The sequence below is a fragment of the Microplitis mediator genome, chromosome 2, assembly GCF_029852145.1.
Source record: "Microplitis mediator isolate UGA2020A chromosome 2, iyMicMedi2.1, whole genome shotgun sequence".
Lineage (NCBI taxonomy): Eukaryota > Metazoa > Arthropoda > Insecta > Hymenoptera > Braconidae > Microplitis > Microplitis mediator.
The window spans coordinates 20,897,256-20,916,267 of record NC_079970.1 but is presented as its reverse complement, the minus strand read 5'-3'; the positions used below and the strand labels follow the sequence as shown (position 1 = coordinate 20,916,267).

At 27.2% G+C, this 19,012-nt stretch overlaps 3 protein-coding genes across 5 annotated transcripts; 2 read left to right on the top strand and 1 right to left on the bottom strand.

Moving 5' to 3' along the window:
• The first annotated feature begins 77 nt into the window (after window positions 1–77).
• On the top strand, window positions 78–8,320 carry LOC130663050 (dual specificity protein phosphatase CDC14B). Of its 3 annotated transcripts, XM_057462099.1 has the most exons (9): window positions 78–223; window positions 301–676; window positions 869–1,164; window positions 2,510–2,778; window positions 2,876–3,546; window positions 3,623–4,108; window positions 4,210–4,392; window positions 5,070–5,480; window positions 6,068–8,320. In XM_057462099.1, exons 3-9 carry the CDS (start codon window positions 1,116–1,118, stop codon window positions 6,165–6,167), a joined length of 2,169 nt encoding a protein of 722 aa, XP_057318082.1. In that variant the 5' UTR covers window positions 78–223; window positions 301–676; window positions 869–1,115; the 3' UTR covers window positions 6,168–8,320. The 3 variants fall into 3 exon arrangements, with proteins under 3 accessions (XP_057318082.1, XP_057318081.1, XP_057318083.1); XM_057462098.1 differs by having other exon boundaries at window positions 95–676; XM_057462100.1 differs by having other exon boundaries at window positions 99–676; window positions 6,002–8,320.
• An 808-nt stretch (window positions 8,321–9,128) lies between these two features.
• Window positions 9,129–12,867, bottom strand: LOC130663051 (protein-serine O-palmitoleoyltransferase porcupine). Its single transcript, XM_057462102.1, has 6 exons — window positions 12,472–12,867; window positions 11,437–11,623; window positions 11,005–11,242; window positions 10,807–10,934; window positions 10,325–10,566; window positions 9,129–9,701 (listed from the first exon to the last, which is right to left on the bottom strand). The coding sequence occupies exons 1-6, from the start codon at window positions 12,737–12,739 to the stop codon at window positions 9,220–9,222; spliced, it is 1,545 nt and encodes a 514-aa protein (XP_057318085.1). The 5' UTR covers window positions 12,740–12,867; the 3' UTR covers window positions 9,129–9,219.
• A 270-nt stretch (window positions 12,868–13,137) lies between these two features.
• On the top strand, window positions 13,138–18,918 carry LOC130663272 (post-GPI attachment to proteins factor 6-like). The gene is made up of 8 exons (XM_057462400.1): window positions 13,138–13,552; window positions 13,620–13,791; window positions 15,163–15,376; window positions 15,451–15,578; window positions 15,661–15,944; window positions 16,548–17,088; window positions 17,240–17,397; window positions 17,837–18,918. Exons 1-8 carry the CDS (start codon window positions 13,477–13,479, stop codon window positions 18,619–18,621), a joined length of 2,358 nt encoding a protein of 785 aa, XP_057318383.1. The 5' UTR covers window positions 13,138–13,476; the 3' UTR covers window positions 18,622–18,918.
• The last annotated feature ends 94 nt before the right edge of the window (window positions 18,919–19,012 follow it).

Below are 19,012 nucleotides of genomic sequence, written 5' to 3'. Positions count from 1 at the left end.
ACAAAAAATAATTACATAGGCGTGATTGGAGTGAAACTTCTCCACTCACGTCAAAAAAAAAATGATTTATTATATGAACTATGAATAAAAATAATAAATAATTAAAACTAATAACATAAAATGGATTTGCGATAAATATATATAAAAAACTATTTATTAAACAAATATATAAAGTGTACAGTATTTAAATAAAAATATAATTTGTGTATAGTGTAAAAAAAAAGTGTGTCACTTGTCTGCAATTAATTAAAGTTCTGAATATTTGAATTGTAAATAAATAAAAATTTTCGTTTCTTCTAGACTATGGAATGTTTATATATAAATATATGTATTGAATACTAAATAGTATTGGAGTAGTTGGAGTAAATCAGGACTGTGGTAATTAAAGTTACCATCTCCAGTATACATGAGTACAGCAGAGCCAGTCGGAGTCAGATCATCAACAATAGGATATAGGATAGTACAGTATAGCATCAGCCATCGCCTTGAAAATTACAATTACAATTACAGGATTACAGTGGGCTGCTGTAACGCAGTTTAAATTTTGTAACGGTCGTGTCGTGTGTATTGCATTGGAGTAAAATAATATAAGAGTAAACTAAACTCCGAAACTTAATTAATCAATTATTTTACTTTTTATTCATGTTTATTTTCGAGTGCGTCTTTATTTTTTTATGTAAGTATACAATTGTTTTATTTTTTTAAATATTAGTCATGATAAATAGAATCATTAAAACTGTCGTTATTTTTAGTAGTTTTAAATTTTTTGAAAAAATGAGTTTATAAATAAATTTGAATTTTATTACTTTCACTTTCGATATGAATTTAATTATTGATAATAATAAATATATATATAATTTTTTTGCAGATGTTAAACATATTGTGTATGTAAACAGTATTTTAAATTTAAATTGTGCATATGTAATATAAAACATTGGATATTTTTTATATTTATATACATATTGGGTGTGATTGCGTATGAAAAAAATTTTAATTATTTAAATTTATTTGTGCATAATAACAATTATGAAAAGATTTTATATCTGTAAATAAAAATAATATTTTAATGTTTATTTATATATTTTATATATAAAAATTAATTGCAAAAAATTACGATGGATAATTCAGATTCATTACTGATGTGTGCTACGGAGTTGATAAAAGGTAAATTTATGTATTTTTAAAATAATTTTATAACTTTATTAAGGTGAAAAAATTCAATTATTGACAGGACACCGATTGTTGACACTTTGTTTTGTTTATTTATTTACTTAATTTCTTTCGACATCACAACCAGTTATGGATATCCTTATCTAATCTTTTAAATATGTTGACCCTTAGAAAATTAACTTGTAATTAATATACAAGAGATTAAATTAAAGAAAAATTTAATTTTGTGACGGAGAAAATTGAAAGAGAATTGGGAATCCCAGAGATTTTTGAAAAAAAATAATGAGATGAATGATCCTGAAGTTAGAAGGCAATTAAAAATTTTCGGAGTTTTTCTTGACAAATCAATTAAAAAAAAAAAAAAAAAATATACATATGTAGAAAATTTAAAAAACTATAGACGCGATTTTTGGAAATATTTTTTTTTTTTTATCATTTATCGTTTCAGGAAAAGTCCAAAAATTATTAGACGTCAACGAATTTGAGCATCACGAGATAATTAATCCGAAATTAGAAGACAATTGTGATACTGAAGTTAGCCGAGGTCTAATAATTTTTGGATTTTTTTTTAAACAATAAATTATTTTAAAAAAATATTCGCAAAAATTGCACCTATAGTTTATTAAATTTTCTACATGTGCAAATTTTTTTTTTTATTTTTTTTTTTTAAATTAAGTCGTTGAAACAAAAACTAAAAATTTTTAACTGTCTATGCTAACTTCAGGATCATAATTTTGTAATTATAATAATTAAGAGAAATATTTAAAGGGAATCATTGCATTTTAAATTAATTAATAATTTTCGGATTTTTATCCAAAAATACATTTTTTAAAAAAACTAAAAATATGCACATGTAGAAAATTTAATAAACTATAGGTGCAATTTTTTGAAATATTTTTTTTTTTTATAATTTATCGTATATAAGAAAGTCTAAAAATTATTAAAAGTCTGCTAACTTTAGTATCATAAGATGATTATAAAATTAGAAGACAATTAATAATTTTCGAACAACAAATAAAAAAAAAAACTAATAATATGCATATGTAGAAAATTAAAAAAACTATATGTGCAATTTTTTAAAATATTTTTTTTTTTTATAATTAATCGTTTATAAAAAAGTTTATAAATTATTAGACGTCAGCTAACTTGAGTATCATGAGATAATTATCCTGCATCACATATGGATATGCGTTTAAAAAATTCATTTATTTTCACTGTCATATATCATAAATAAATTATAATGTCCGACATACTCTTATTATTGTCAATAATTTGAATTTTTCCTTTATTTACTGAAAAACTTTAAATTTTATTAATAACTAATTTAAAAATTTTACAGATCGGTTTTATTTTGTGACATTGCAAGCTGATGTCAAACCTAAAAGTACTCTAGACACCCATTACTTTAGTATCGACGATGAATTAATTTATGAAAATTTTTACGCCGACTTTGGGCCGTTAAATTTGGCGATGCTTTACAGATACTGTATGAAAGTCGATAAGAAATTGAAAACATCGGGTTTTTATAAGAAAAAAATATTACACTATACAATAAGTACCGAGCCAGAGAAACGTGTTAATGCAGCATTTCTTGCTGGTAGCTATGCAGTAAGTTATTTATCTATTAATTAATATATTTATTTATTTACTTAATTAGCATTTACTGGTTACTGGTTACTGATTACTAAATAAATTAAAATTGTAGATATTATATTTAAAAAAAACAGCTAGAGAAGTATACGAAAGCCTGGTGAATAGTCCAAATAGTCCACCCTACATAATGTTTCGCGACGCATCATTTGGTGCGCCGTGTTATCAGATCTCCTTGAAGGATTGTCTGAGTGCCATTTACACGTGTCATAGATTGGGATTTTTCAACTTTGACGATTTTAATGTCAAAGAGTACGAGTACTACGAGCGAGTAGAATACGGTGATTTAAATTGGATTGTTCCTGATAAATTTATAGCATTTTGTGGTCCACATGCTAAACTTAACAATGAAAATGGATATCCATTACATGCACCAGAGTCATATTTCTCTTACTTCCGTCAAAATAACGTTACGACAATTGTACGGTTGAATAAAAAAATTTATGATGCATCACAATTTATAAATGCCGGATTTGATCACCGTGATTTATTTTTTCGTGATGGTTCGACGCCAGCGGATAGTATTGTGAGACAATTTTTAAAAATTGCTGAAAATACAAATGGTGCTATTGCTGTGCACTGCAAAGCTGGTCTTGGTAGAACAGGTTCATTAATTGGATGTTATATAATGAAACATTATCATCTAACAGCACATGAGACAATTGCTTGGATTAGAATATGTAGACCTGGTTCTGTTATTGGCCATCAGCAGCAATGGCTTGAAGAGTAAGTTCAGTAATTAATAGAAAAATCAATTAAATGGATAATTAATTCATTATTAATATCATTAATATGTAAATAGGAAAGAATATTCTCTTCATTTATTGAGGAGAGATCCACTACAAGTAGACAGCAATGGAAACCCGCCTCATTCACGTGGAATATATTCGAAATTAGGATGCAGTAGTGGTGGGACATCAACTTTCTTGACATATTCAACTAAAATGAATCCGATTGCTGGTACAGCATTGGAGCAGCGTCAGCAGCACGATAATGTATCCGGAATAGTACATCGTGTAGATGATATTCATCTTGACGACTCATCGTTACTATCGACAACATCTACGTCGACTACGACATCAACACCAACAACGACATCGACAATCACAAGTGCTGGTAATAATACTAAATTGCAGCAACAAAAGCAGCAACGCCCACAACGATTTGCCTTAAACATAAAAACTCAAGGAGACAAATTGAATGAAATTAAAATACGTAGACAGACGTCGTCTTATGCTAATAATTTTAGTATTGGTAGAAAAGGTATCGGACAGCCTACTGTTATGCTGTGAGTTTTCAATTATTATTATTGTTATTATTATTTAAATTAATGCTTACACGCATAATTAAATAACAAACAGTTGATCTATATAAATATATTACTTGTAGGCCTAATTTGGGGCTGCTGTTGAAGTCATCAACGTCTTCGTCATCCTCATCAGTTACGTCGAGAGCTAATCAGAAAGGAACGAGCAATAATACGATAGCTACCATTATTGGATCTAAAAAAGATATCAATAAACGTTTACTTTCACGTTCAAATACTTCGGGAACAGCCACACTCACTAAAAGGTTTTTTTAATATTTAATTTTATTACTGAGGTGTCTAGTTTTAAAGCTGGACAAAAACATTTTAAATTTGAATTTTCAAAAATTAATAATTGATCAATCAGCAATTAAATGACAAAGTCTTAAATTTCTTATGATACTGAAGTTTGCCGACGTCTTGTAGTTTTGTTATTTTTTTCAAAACGATGAATTACAAAAAAAAAAAATATTTTTAAAAATTGCACTTATAGTTTTTTAAATTTTCTACATGTGCGTATTTTTAATTCTTCTTTTTTGTAATTGATTTGGGGAAAACAAAATCCGAAAATTTTTGATTTCTGTCAATTTCAGGATCATCTGAAGTTAGCCAACGTCTTGTAATTTTTTGACTTTTTTTCAAAACGATGAATTACAAAAAAAATATATTTAAAAAAATTGCACTTATAGTTTTTTAAATTTTCTACATGTGCATTTTTTTTGATTTGTTAACAAAAAAACCTGTCAATGATTAGATGTCCATGAAATTCAAAATCATAAATTTCTTTTTCAGTAGTTAATAAAAAAATTTTGTCCATCCGAAAATAGACTAAAAATTAAACTTATAATTTTTCCAAAGATGTCAAGTTCTAAAACTAGACACCACAATTATTAAAAAAAAATATTAACGAATTTTGAATGAATTTTAATTCACATTTATCTAGAAATACTCGGAGATTGAGCTGCAGTGGTAACAGTACCATTAACAGACCATCTCCATGCTACATGAGGTCTAAATCAACAACGCAGATGCATAATAATCATAATAAAAATAGTGTCCTGATGTCTAACTGCAGCAGCGTAATAAGATCTGGTTGTACAAATACTAAACCAATAACACGATCCTTTGCTTCACGTGAACCAGCCTCACTGTCATCGACTACAAATATCATCACACAAATCCGCCGCCCGACTTTATTACCTTCTTCAACTGCTGCTACAACTACTTCAGTTACTAATAACAATAACAATAATAATAATAACCAAAATTCAACTCAGCAACAATTGTCAACAAATACAGGCAGCATGGTACTAAGATCTGCTGATCGTGTAAATCGTTACTTCTCTAAAAAAGAGTAAGTTTTTTAAAATAAATTAATTATTTCATTGTTTTTTTATCGCTTTATTATAAAAATTTTCCCGCAATTATTATTTGAATTTAAAAAAAAAAAAGTTGTAAGCATGAGCAGCATGAAATTTGTTTTTTTCTTCTGTTGAATTTATAAATTATAATTTTGCATGAATTTTAACAACGATAGTTATTACTTGTGATTGGGTATGGAGTGTAGAGTAATGATAAAATTTTATGATACTGAAGTTAGCCGACGTCTGATAATTTTTAATTTTTTTTTAAAGGGAAAAACTAGAAAAAAAAATAATTTGAAAAATTACACCTATAGTTTTTTAAATTTTCTACATGTGCATTTTTTTTTTTTTTAAATTGATTTGTTGAAAAAAAATCGCGAAATTTTTAATTGCCTGCTAACTTCAGAATCTTTAAAATTTTAACGTCTGGTTCTTTTATAAATTTGCTCTTTAAGAACCTATTGGTGGCTAACAAAAAAAAATCGTATTCTGTTTGCTTTGTGACTTGCAGTGCGCGCACGGCAATAACTTCAAAAACTGCATTTATCAGATGATTAACCGACGACGATATTCTTAGTGGTATCAAGCGGCGTAGACGTCAACGGCGGAGTGTTATAACTGGGGAAACGACGAGCCGCAGGACTTCAGCGAGACAGCAGCAACAGCAACAACGATGATGATCAAGATTATTGACAGATAATATCTAAAATCTAATCACGGCAGTTTTATTTTTTATTTTTAATAATCACCTTGCAATTTATAATAATTAACATCCCAGATAGGAAAGTATTATAATTTAATTATAATCTCGATATTGTCGTTGTAATTATGGAGAAAGTGGTCTGGAAATTCCGAGCTCGATTTTTAATTGATGAAAAAATCTCGGTGCTTTAATTGTTAATTGGAAATTATTTTATTACCAATAAGATATTATTCTATTTTAATTTTTATTTATAATCGCGTTCGTGTTTCGGTAAATTGAAAAATTTGCGGAGTGAACGCGGATTAAATCCGGAGCACATGACTGTGTAGATACTAAATTTATTTAATCCCCTTGAAGTGAAATTTACTACAAAAAGAAGCTTCTTTTAGTATTAAAACTCTGGTTCGGACTGAAATTGACTCCTAAAAGAAGTTTATTTTAATATTGAAATTCCGAATCGGAGTGAATGCAGACTATAAAAAAATCCAGATCACTGAAATCACTCCACTGGAGTAACAAACTCCGTATGCAGAGTGATTTTTTCTAAAAATCCGGAACTCCCAGTGACGGAATTGATTCGGATTTTAAAAAAATCCGAAATCACTCCGAATATACTCCCGATTTTTTACAGTGTACGCAACTTCTATCATTAATTAAAAAATCATCTCGGTTGTACAAAAAATTATTTGACACTAAAATAATTTGTTATTTAATTAAAAAGAATATACTCAGATATTCTCATGTATATTTAAGTATGGGTAGATATAGAGTAGAGGTACCATTTGTGGCCACTGCCCCATTTTTGGACATTTGATGCTTTATTTTAATTAATGAAAACGTATAAAATAAAATTACCATTATAATAGCGGGTTAAAAGTATCTTTGAACACATTTTAAAAATAGTGCACTTGTATTACCTTACAAATACAAAATAAATGAAACACAAGCAATTGAAGTCCGGAAAATTGCTTGACTTGGACATGTTGAGAGTAATGCACTACCTCAAACGCTTCGCGTCATGAGGCGTGCAATTAATTACGTCATTGCGCCTTTTATAAATTATTTTATTAAAATTTTTCAAGTGTCCAAAACTGGCCCTAAAGTGGCCAAAAATGGTACTCTACCCTATCCCTGCTTAAAAAATCCGATTCTTATTGATGTATGTATAAGGCTCTACACTTTATAGCCCTTTTCATAGAACTCATTCATTCTTATAAAATCTCTATAGGAATTTATGAGAATCTGTTGGATTCTATAAGATTTTCTAAACAGGGATGCATGTATGATAACAGATATAGCCATATATACTCATGCCTGATATCATGTATCAGTCATAAGAGTAAATGCTGCATTATATGAACAATTAAAATCACATATATGAATATATGACTAAATAATGAAATTATGTGTTATATCGGTCACGAATTTCCTCACCATTTTTTCTGATACTAATGACAATATCATATTTTTCCACTGGGATAATACGTAATGCAGTAAATGATAATCATAATAATATTATTAATAATAATAATGATAATTATTAAATATACAATTTAATACAAGCAGATATTTAGTTTGTAGATTTTTTCTTTTTTATTAAAAAAAAAAATATATATATATATCATCTATAAATAGCTATTAGAAAATTAAAAGATTTTAATAATTGATTAATAAATAAAATGAAGTAATAATTGAGTATATATATATATATGTATGTAGACCGTAGGCTGTAGATTGTTTAATAGATTTTCAAATATTGTTTTTAAACACAATATGTATATAAGTGAGTAAATTTTTAAGTGTAATTTCTTTCGCACAATATAAAATTAATAGGATAGAAGTACCGTTTTGGCCATTTAGAAATTTTGAATAAAATAATTTGTAAAATACGCAACATTTTTTTTTTTCTAAATGTATTTGAAGATATTTTTATCACACTATTGCAAAAAAATTTTTTAATACGTTTTCATTATTTAAAATAAAGTATTAAATGTCCAAAAATGGAGCAGTGGCCACAAATGGTACTTCTACCCTACATAAAATAATAATGTAGTGACAGAATGTAGAAAAAAAAAAACTAAACTGATATTAAAAATTAACAAGTACAAATCATATTTATACTTTTTATCACATGCACTTTAATGCTAAAGTGAATAAAAAAAAGCAGCTGTAAAAACAATAAAAAATTATATTAATTGTAAACTAAATTTTCGTTACTTAATTACTGGGTAATTATTGATTGTTTTTAAATAACTCTAGGTAAATAAAAAAAAAGAAATTTTTAATTAATTACACTTTTATATAATTAAATATATTGCTCACGTCCAAAAAGTTTAATATTAAATTTAATATCCCGGTTGATTTTTCTGTTTTTTCGTAATTAATTAATTAATTAAATATATATGCCTATATATTGTTAACTTCAAAAGTAATGCGTTAATTTACAGTACGATATTATGATTATTTGTTATTAATAACATTTTATTAATTTGATTAATAAAAAAAATATTCAGTAAAATCTTGATGAAATTTTTTATTAATATCCACCTGTAGCTTTTTTATTTTTCATTGATTTAAATTCGCATTTTTAATTTTTATTTAAAAATTAAACAAATTGCCACTTGTCAGTTAAATTCACACTCATAACTTCAAGATCATAAATAATTATGAGTGTGAATGTAATTAACAAGAGTCAATTTTTTAAATTTTTGAATAAAAATTAAAAAATATACGTATTTGAAATAATAGTAAAGTTAGCGGGCAGCTGAAAATTTTTAAAACTTTGAAATAATAAATTAAAATGTTTATAAAATAAAAATAAAAAAAAGCATGTTTAGAAAATTCAAAATTCAGTACACGCATTTTTTTTAATTTTATTGTTTTAATTATTTAATTTTTTATATGGAGTAATAATAAAAAAAAGTATTTAGTAAAATCTTGATGAAATTTTTTATTGATATGCAAGTATAAAAAATATGAAAATTTATGTACATGTAAAAAAATATTAAGTACAAATAATTATTTGTTTAAATAATTAGATAGTATGTAATGTAAGTAGAAAGTGCAATCAAATGACTGGCAAATCCAAGTTGTGACCATTTATCAATAGTATGTGAGTAATTGTAACCAGTTTCTTGTAATTCCGAGGTATCAAACATTAAACCTAAATAAGCTAAATGAAATACTGCGAGTAATGAGAATCCAAAATTAATCAGTAAGACTTTAATACTGTTTTTTGAATTTAATGGATAGTGACATTTGGTGCCACCGCAAAAATAAATAATCGATGATAAGGATGAAGATGAGTTACATTGCCGTGATCCAATGCAAATATTGAATGTATTGGCTAAATGATTACGTAACTTAAACTCGATGTAAGTATATAAACCTAAGCTTAATAATACTGCAGCTATTTGAAAATTTAATCCGTGGAGTAATGAACTTGTTAAGTATGTCAGTATTACGGCATTAAATTTACCGACATGTTTTACTGAAGGACGGAAAATATCTATAAAATAAAATTGGGAAATTAAATTAATGAAATATTTAAAATACACTAATGCAAAAAATTAAAGGAATAAAAAAATTTTTTATTTCGGAAGGCTGAATTTTTGCGGAAAATTATCGTATCGAGATTTTCAAAAGGATTTGAAAGCTTGGAACCTCTAGTTTCAAGATCTTGTTAATAAAATTTAAAAAGAAAAGAAGCTGGTGGAAATTTTTCGGAATTTTTTCTGAAAAAGGGTATTAAGTTCTAAAGACTTTTTCAGAGTTATTCAGAGAAAAGTCCGTAAAATTTCCACCAGGGAAATTAAAGATAAGTAACTTTGCTAACTGATCTATAAATTGGTTTAGCTGAAAAAAATTTCCACGGCCCATGGGCTTTTTGAAAGAAAAAGAAAAATTTCAAAAATTTTTGCCTTGCGATATCTCTTATAATTGCGCAGTAGTCGTAGCTCTAAAAAAAATTGTAATCAAAAGATCTTAAAACTAGAGATTTCAAATTTTTTTAAATCTCGATACGATAATTTTCTACGAAGATTCAGCCTTCCAAAAATTTCTATAATTATTTTGTTCCTTTAATTTTTTGCGTTAGTGTATAATAATAATAATAATAGTATATTATATTACATGACTTTAACCATGTATGCATCGGTATATTCCATGAAATAACAACTTGAACTAATGAACGCGGTAATTCAATATCAATTGGTCTTGTTATTGTTGCTGGTGATATTGAATCCATGGGAGTGGTATTTTGATGATGAATTAATGATGTAACTCCACCAAGTGATAATACTGTTGATGCAACGTAACATATAAAGTAATGGGATGATCTAAATGACAGAGCGTCTCCATATGCTGTAAACCATCTGTAAAAAATTATTTTTACAAAATATTTTCAATCTACAATCAACCGGAATAACTTTGGCCTCGTCAAAGTAACTTGAGTCCTTCAAAAAAATTTCTGAACTTCCATCTTACAACAGCGTTAAGTATTCGTAGCTTTTAGATTGCGTGGGTAAAAAAATTATTAAAGTGATATTTAATTATCTACGGACAAGGACGAAGTTACCCAGATTTAATATTTAATTTAATTAATTAATCCTTACTTTCCATCACTGATATAATTGGGTATGAGCCACTGAGCAAAACAATTAGAGATGCTCAGAAATATCAACGCGATTGTGAAATTTTTTAGCGCATTACCCAAGTCAAGGAGCCACAGGCTACTGATTTGCTGTGTAAAAATATTTATTCTTTGATAAATAAAATAAATTTATAATTTTTTTTATTTAGAGTGTTCGTACCCGAATAGTTAATTCTTGTTCAATAGCTCCAGTGGTAATTGCTTTGTAATTATTAAAAGAAATCCACGGACCAAATATACATGTTATAGGACTAAATATATATCCAGTGTACTCCCATATATTAAATGATAAATTTTTATTTTTATTGCTGTCTAGAGATATACTGACAGCTTTCATTGCGGCAATCATTAGGATACCACGGATTCTATGCCATGATACTGGATCCATTGAATATTCGCTGTCGATATTAAAATTTGTTATATATTTAATCGAAGGAAAAATTAAATAAAAAATTACAGTACCGAAATTCGATAGAAATACGAAACTGCAATAAATTATTTTCTAAATAAAAGATGAATTTCAATTTGAAACTGATGGATTTAGAAAAAATCTACTTGATAAATATTCTTAAAAAAATGAAATAAAATTTACCAATACAATATTGTTAGCAGAGTAATTATAAACATTTCAATTCCACTTTGATATTTTTTTGGCACACGTAAACATAAATATGATAATAGTGTGTATATAAACATTAGTAACAATGATTCGTGTGCATAGTAATTGATAATAAAAATCCCAATTATTACTGATATAATATGATATATTTTAGATGGCACTGAAAAAATTTAGGAATAAAATTAAAATCATCATAAATAATATAAATAATTAATGATACTCAAGTTAGCTGACGTGTAATAATTTTTGGATTTTTGTAGACATGATAAATTATAAAAAAAATTTTTTTCAAAAGATTGCACCTGTAGATTTTTTATTTTTCTACACATGCATATTTTTAGTTTTTTTTTTGTCATTAATTTGTTAAAAAAAAACCCAAAAATTTTTAATTGTTTTCAAACTTCAGGATGAGTGTGAATGTAGCAGACGTGAGACAATTTATAAATTTTGAATAAATTAAAGTAATAAAATTTGAAAAAAAGCGCGTATTGATTTTTCATTAATTCAAATACGCATTTTAAAATTTTTATTCAAAAATTTAAAAAATTGCCACTGGTCAATTCAATTCACACTCATAATTTCAGGATCATAAATAATTATGAGGGTGAATGTAATTAACAAGAGTCAATTGTTTAAATTTTTGAATACAAATTTAAAAATGCGTATTTGAAATGATAGTAAAGTTAGCGGACAGCTGACAGCGGACAGTTTTTAAAACTTTGACATAATAAATTATAATGTTTATAAAATAAAACTAAAAAAATGCATGTTTAGAAAATTCAAAACTCAGTACATGCATTTTTTAAATTTTTTTATATGCAATTAAAAAATTGTCCTATGCCTGCTACATTTACTCATGTACTTAAACCAGTAAAAAAATCAGTACGCGCGTTTTTTTTAAATTTCATTATTGTAATTAATTTTTATATGTATTTAAAATTTATAAATTGTCTCGAGTCTGCTAGATTCACACTAATTATTTAAATAATTATAAATATAAACGCTTACTAAATTGCATTAAAATTCGTAGTAAAATATTGGCAACAAATAACGTTGAGAAATTACTTGTCGCATTAATGCTGGTAAAGACGCAATTATTTAAAATTTCTAAAAATGTTTCGCTGTTATTTAGTTCTAAATAATCGTAATCATCATAAACGTCAAGATTCGGTGGATTGTTTTTGTAATTTAGGTTATAATTGTTGCACTCAAAACAATCATTCTCATCGTCATCGTAATATGACATATCATTGTCATAATTATCCTTGTAAAACATTTTTAAATAATATTTAAAAACTTTACTTATTCTTATTACATAATACTGTAGTTTATTTGATTTAAGTACAAAATTTAAACTTGAAACTTCAAACTCTAACCTTTTGTTTGTGCGTCAGGTAAACATTAAATATATGTTACCATCGTAGATACATTTTGACATAAATTTAAAAAAGCCCGCGCTTTGTTTTAAACCAATGGTAAGTAATTCCAGAAGTAAAAGTAAATTTTAATTCGTCAAAATTGACTTCATTATTTTTAAATAACAAGAATGTGATTGGTAATGAAATTAAATAACTAGACTTTTTAAAATTTATCAACTAATCAAATTCATTTAAACTTTTTTGAAAGATCACCTTAAATATCTATGTCATAATATATATACAACAAAAAAATATATAACTAGGACTAGGACATACCAAAAGTGTTCAATTTATCAATAAATTTAAAAATATATTTTTAAAATTCTATGTCTATATTAAAAATAAATAATTCAAATATATATTTACTAAATTGGTGTGATATTTAATTAACTAAAAATATAAATATATATATTTTTGCCTGTCAAATATTTAAAGATAAAGTTATTTAAAAATGTCAACAGTGTCAGAGTTAATCCGTTCAATACCAAGTGGTCCTTGAACTTATAAATTTTTTTAATTAAAATCTAACTCATTATTATTGTTATCTGTTATATATTTTGTTATATGAATTATTCTTCCAATTACAACAAGTGTCATGCTATTTAAAAATATTGTCATAAAATATGAATTAGTAATTATTTATATTGGATTATTTTTATTGTCCTGCTATAGTAAGTTTTATTTATTAATTTACTTATTTATTTATTTATTTGAAAATTATTTAAATTTAAATTTCAGATGTCACAAGTTTGATGCCAGAAGCAAGTCAAGAAGGTGCTTTACATGCTTTCAAAAGCTACAGTGACGTTGCAACATTTCATTACACTGTTCCTAAGGAAGTTTATCGTGCGACATGGCAATTTGCTGCTTTTATGGATGGAAAAAATTGTGTACCACGTGAAGTACACATGTTAGTTATTTTTTTATATAAAAAAATTTATTCTTGATTAAAAGAAACGATTCAAAACGACAGTGTCACAATTCGGGTCCATGACAACTGATCCCCGACAAGTAATCACACGATGATGGATCCCACAGACAACTGATCCCACTGAAAAATTCATAAAATAATTATTAATTAATTACTATGACATGAGTAATTAAAATTCACTGTTGTAAATATAAAAAGCTAAATTATATAAATTAGTTATTGATAAAAATCAATTGTTGATGGGATCAGATCTCGGTGGGATCAATTTGTAGGGATTACTTGTCGTGGTATAATATTGTTGGGATCAGTTGACGGCACACCTTACAATTCTACTCACAACATCTTTATTCAAGGAAAGTAGCAACAACTCTACTCACTCACGACTTTACTCAGCCTCAACTCTACTCACAGTTTTTTTTACTCAGGTTTAACTCTACTCAGTTATATCTTTTCTCAGCTTCAACTGGACTCAGCAACAACTTTACTCAGCTATAACTCTACTTACGTACTTTAGTCTATCGATAAAATAGCAATTCTTTGTAAGCAGAGTTGAAACTGAGTAAAGATATAATTGAGCAGAGTTATAGCTGAGTAAAAAAAAACTGTGAGTAGAGTTGAGGCTGAGAAAAGTCGTGAATGAGTAGAGTTGTAGCTACTTCCCTTGAATAAAGATGTTGAGTAGAATTTTAACACTGCCTTCAAGACGATTCAAAATGATTCAATTTTACTATTATATACATTCATCATTAAATGAATCGTTTTGTTCAATCAGGAATTATATATTATAATTAATTACTTCATTCATTTCTGACCTTAAGTTGTGGATTTACCTCCTTTACTACTTTATTTTATTTGCAATTTTATTTTAAAAAACTTCTGTACTGCAAGAATTCAAGATATCGACCGGTAGATTCTCCTAATTAGAATAACCAATTTAGATAAATTAACCAATTTAGATAAAATAATTCGGCGTAAAAATAGAAATTTTTCAAGTTAGTAACAAAAATTGTATGAAAATTCAAATTTGATTAAAATCATAATTCAATTACGTATTTCTCTTTCCCAATTTCCACTAAATAATTGATACATTTATTGAAAAATTAAATCAACGTTTCCGATAGAGTTATTTTTGAGGGTAAACAATTAAAAAAGTTACATCCGGTTTCAATAAAAAATTCGTATTTTACTTTATCACATTACTGTCAAAAAAATATTTCCATAATTACCATAATCTATAATTATTTATACGGGTGTTTTTTCTCTGAGGTTGTAATTCTAGTAGACTTTTGTTATGACATTTAAAATAATACATTTTGTCAATTTAATTTAATAAAATAAATTTATTTTTAGACATTTACAATGGGGTAGTTATCCAGTAATAACAGTTAATAATGCATCATTCCCACCAAATATGTATCCAGCAAGAAATGACACTATTAAAGTAACCGCTGTCACTGCTTACGACTTCCAAACAACAACAGTAGTACCAGTAAATAGTCCAGAACCTGGTGATTGGTTTGTTGGTGCTTACATGAGTCACTGGGATGAAAAAGTTCAACAAGAGGTTACTTAGTTATATTTTTACCCAAACCCTGGTGGTAATCAGTAAATAAATTTAAAATACAAATTTAATTTTAGGGGATCGGTCATAAGTGTCATTATAGTATTGGCTCAGTAGCGGTTTGGCTACAAGCTAATGGTATACAGAGTATACCAATTGGTCATGAAAGTACTATGAAAACTAGTCAACCATCAACTTATTACAAGTAAAAAAAATTTACATACATTATTGATAATTATTTTAATAATTAATGAATGAAATAGATTAATAAATATTTAATTTTTTAGAATATTTATACCATCAGGAACGTGGACATTTAGCGTTAAAATATGGGATTGTAAATTTAAAGTAGCGGCTTCAAATAAAGTATCAAAAAATTGTATTAAAGCTTTGGCATTACAAGGACGTACGATGCCAGTTTTTAATCATACCAGCAGTTTAACCATGAAAAATTTATCAACTAATAGTACATATACGTTTACTGAACGAACACCACACGATGATAGTTACTATTATTTGCTTGTAGTTTCAGACAGTATTGTTGAATTTAATGTAAAAGTATCTATTTCCGGTAAGTTTATTATTTATTAAGTAATGAATTAATTAATAACGAGTCATTACGTAACTGCCCAAGTATCACTACGCAAAAAATTTTTACTTACCCCAAGAAAATTTTTACTTGCGCCAAGAAATTTTTTCTAGTTCTAAGTAAATTTTTTTTTTAAATTCATGCAGAAAATTTTCTTTAGGCGAGTAAAGATTTTTTGTGTCAAAGAATTCTTCTTTTCTGTAAACGCCCTATTGGCTTTAAAACCAAAAGAGCGAATAAAAATATGTCATTTTGGAATTAGTAACGCGATATAAATAATATAAATTATATATTCATTGACATTTAGTCATATTCCGTGACAGAATAATTAAAATATGTATTAATTTATTTGAAGAAAAAAAACATCATCTTTCTTTTTCGCGCGTAATTTAAATGTGTTTTGAATGACGTAGATAACTTGATTTATCTCGATACTTGGCAATAAAAAAGAGTTTAAGCCATGAAAATGCACAAATTCAAGTTAAGATCTTCACAACGATACCAAAATTGACAACATTAACTGATTAAATAATTATTCTCTTAATAATATAGATAATCATTAATTAATTAATTTTTTTATTATAGAATGTCCAATTAAAATAACAGAAAGTACATTGATGCATCACTGGGTATCAAATATAAGTATTAATTATACAAGTCATCAATTAATGATTAATGATAAAAATTTTAATGGTCAAGATAATGATAACAAAGATGACCCATGTCCGCGTAGATTCCAACTTATTCGCGTTAAACAAATTCAAACATTTTCTGGAGTTTACTTATTTCAAGGACGTGAATGGCTGACTCCGTGGATATTATTGACCGACAATTATCCAGTGATTGCACAATTTAATATACTGCCGCTGGTGGATGTCGGAGGTTCGCTGGACATCGGTGTTCACTTGGAGGTAGATAAATTTACGACTCAACAACAGGTAATTGTTATTGCTTGTGTACGTCGTGCTCGAGTACCTGATCGTTATAATGGGGAAATAATTTGCCATGACAATCATATGATGATGAATCTTTCGTCTATTGATAGACGTGACGGACATTTGTTGATACCTTATCCGCAACCTGATACCTGGCACGTGGCATTGCAAACTAGATGTCTTGATAATGGGTACGTTTTATTTTTATTTAGCAATAACTTTTTTTTTTACTTTGTTGCACGCCTCGGACGCGAAGCGGAGAGGCTGTGCTTTATAACCGACGGGTCACACGATTTCCACTCATTAAATTGTATTTTATAAACTATTTTTATTTGTTTATAGAAAAGTTGTTCGTTGTGACGTTAATGAAATATTGGTGTCATTGAATATTCATACAAGACAATGTGTTTTGTCTGGGCCGCAGTCGTGCGGCAGTCATGGGATTTGTGAAGAAATTCATCGTGGATTACTACATTATACGACTTGTAGTTGTTTTGGTGGTAAATATTATCAATTATTTAATTTATAAATTAATTATAATAAAGCAGAAGGATACCGAATAATTCCAGAATTTTCTTTTGAACGACTTAAAATTTTAATATTTTTTCCATTTATTCAAATTTTTGTCGGAGGTAAATAGAACTTAGATACAAATCTACGAAAAAATTATTTTCGGTTACTTTAGAAACCAAGCTCTCCATTAAATAAAAATTGAATATTCGAAAGCTGATCAGAATTTTATCAATTCGAATCGAGTAATTTTAAAAGTTACAAATAATTCAAAAACTTTAAGATGATTTTAAAATTGACGGATAATTCGAAAAGTTGCGAATAATTCGAAACTGTTCGAATTATTCGATTCGAGGTCGATTCGCACACCCCTACTTTTTACCTAAGATATTGAGTAAGTAATTAATTTAAAAAAAAAATAATTTTCAGGGTACAAAGGATGGGGATGTACAGATGACACAAACGTAAATATACACTCATCACTACTTTTATCATTTTTAATGTTAATACTGAGTAATGGATTCTTCTTACCAGCGATTTATTTGGCAATAAATCGTAAATTGTACACCGAATCCCTGGTATATTTTTCTACAATGTTATTTTCGTCGCTTTATCATGCCTGTGATCAAAAATTTATGACATACTGCATTGCCAGCTACGAAGTCCTGCAATACTGTGATTTTTTTTCTAGCATACTAGCATTCTGGGTAACACTGGTCGCGATAGCGCGTTTGCCGCTGCAATTGATACCAGTATGTCATATGTTTGGTGTATTTATAATTGCGTTTTGCGTTGAATCCAACAAAACTGGATTGACAAGTATATTAGTGCCTTTAGCTATCGGTATAGTAATCCCTATTGGATCGTTTGTTTATAATTTTTACAAATTGAAAATACGTAAATGGTCACGTAATTTACTGATTAAATTATTTATAGGCTTAGGCTTAGCGAGTATAGGTCTGGTTTTATTTACAACCGTTGAAACAGAGGCTAATTATCAGTACACACATAGCATGTGGCACGTGATAATAGCGCTGTCTTTGATATTTTTATTGCCGCCTGCTGGAGGTAATAACAGCAAAGGCAATGGTGCTATCGAATCAAGCAGCGGTTCTGACAGCGAATTAGTTAATTTAAAAAATCATTCCGACAGTCCCGTGTTTACTGTTACGCTTGATCAGGAATCCTCATCTATTGCCAATGAATCTAGTTAAATTATTAATCTGCTACCTACTTAATGTGCCAAATATATATGAAATTATTTTTAAGTAATTATCAAAGTGTCTTTTATGTTTAAAAAATAAGAATCTATTATCATTATTTAGGATTTAGATTTTTTTTTTACGGTTTTTATACTTAAGAATTTATTAAAAACTAATTAGTAATTATTTTTTACGTACTTATTTATGTGCATTAATTATTGTTAGTTAAAAATTTTAATTAATAATTAAGTTATTAAGTTTTGATACCAGGTTTGTTAGCGTTAAATTTTTAAAGAATTTTTGGCATTTAAGACACTTTGATATAAATGAGATTATTTTTAATAATGACTTACTACTTAATAATATTTAAAAAAATATTTTTCTCCAAATATTACTTATACTT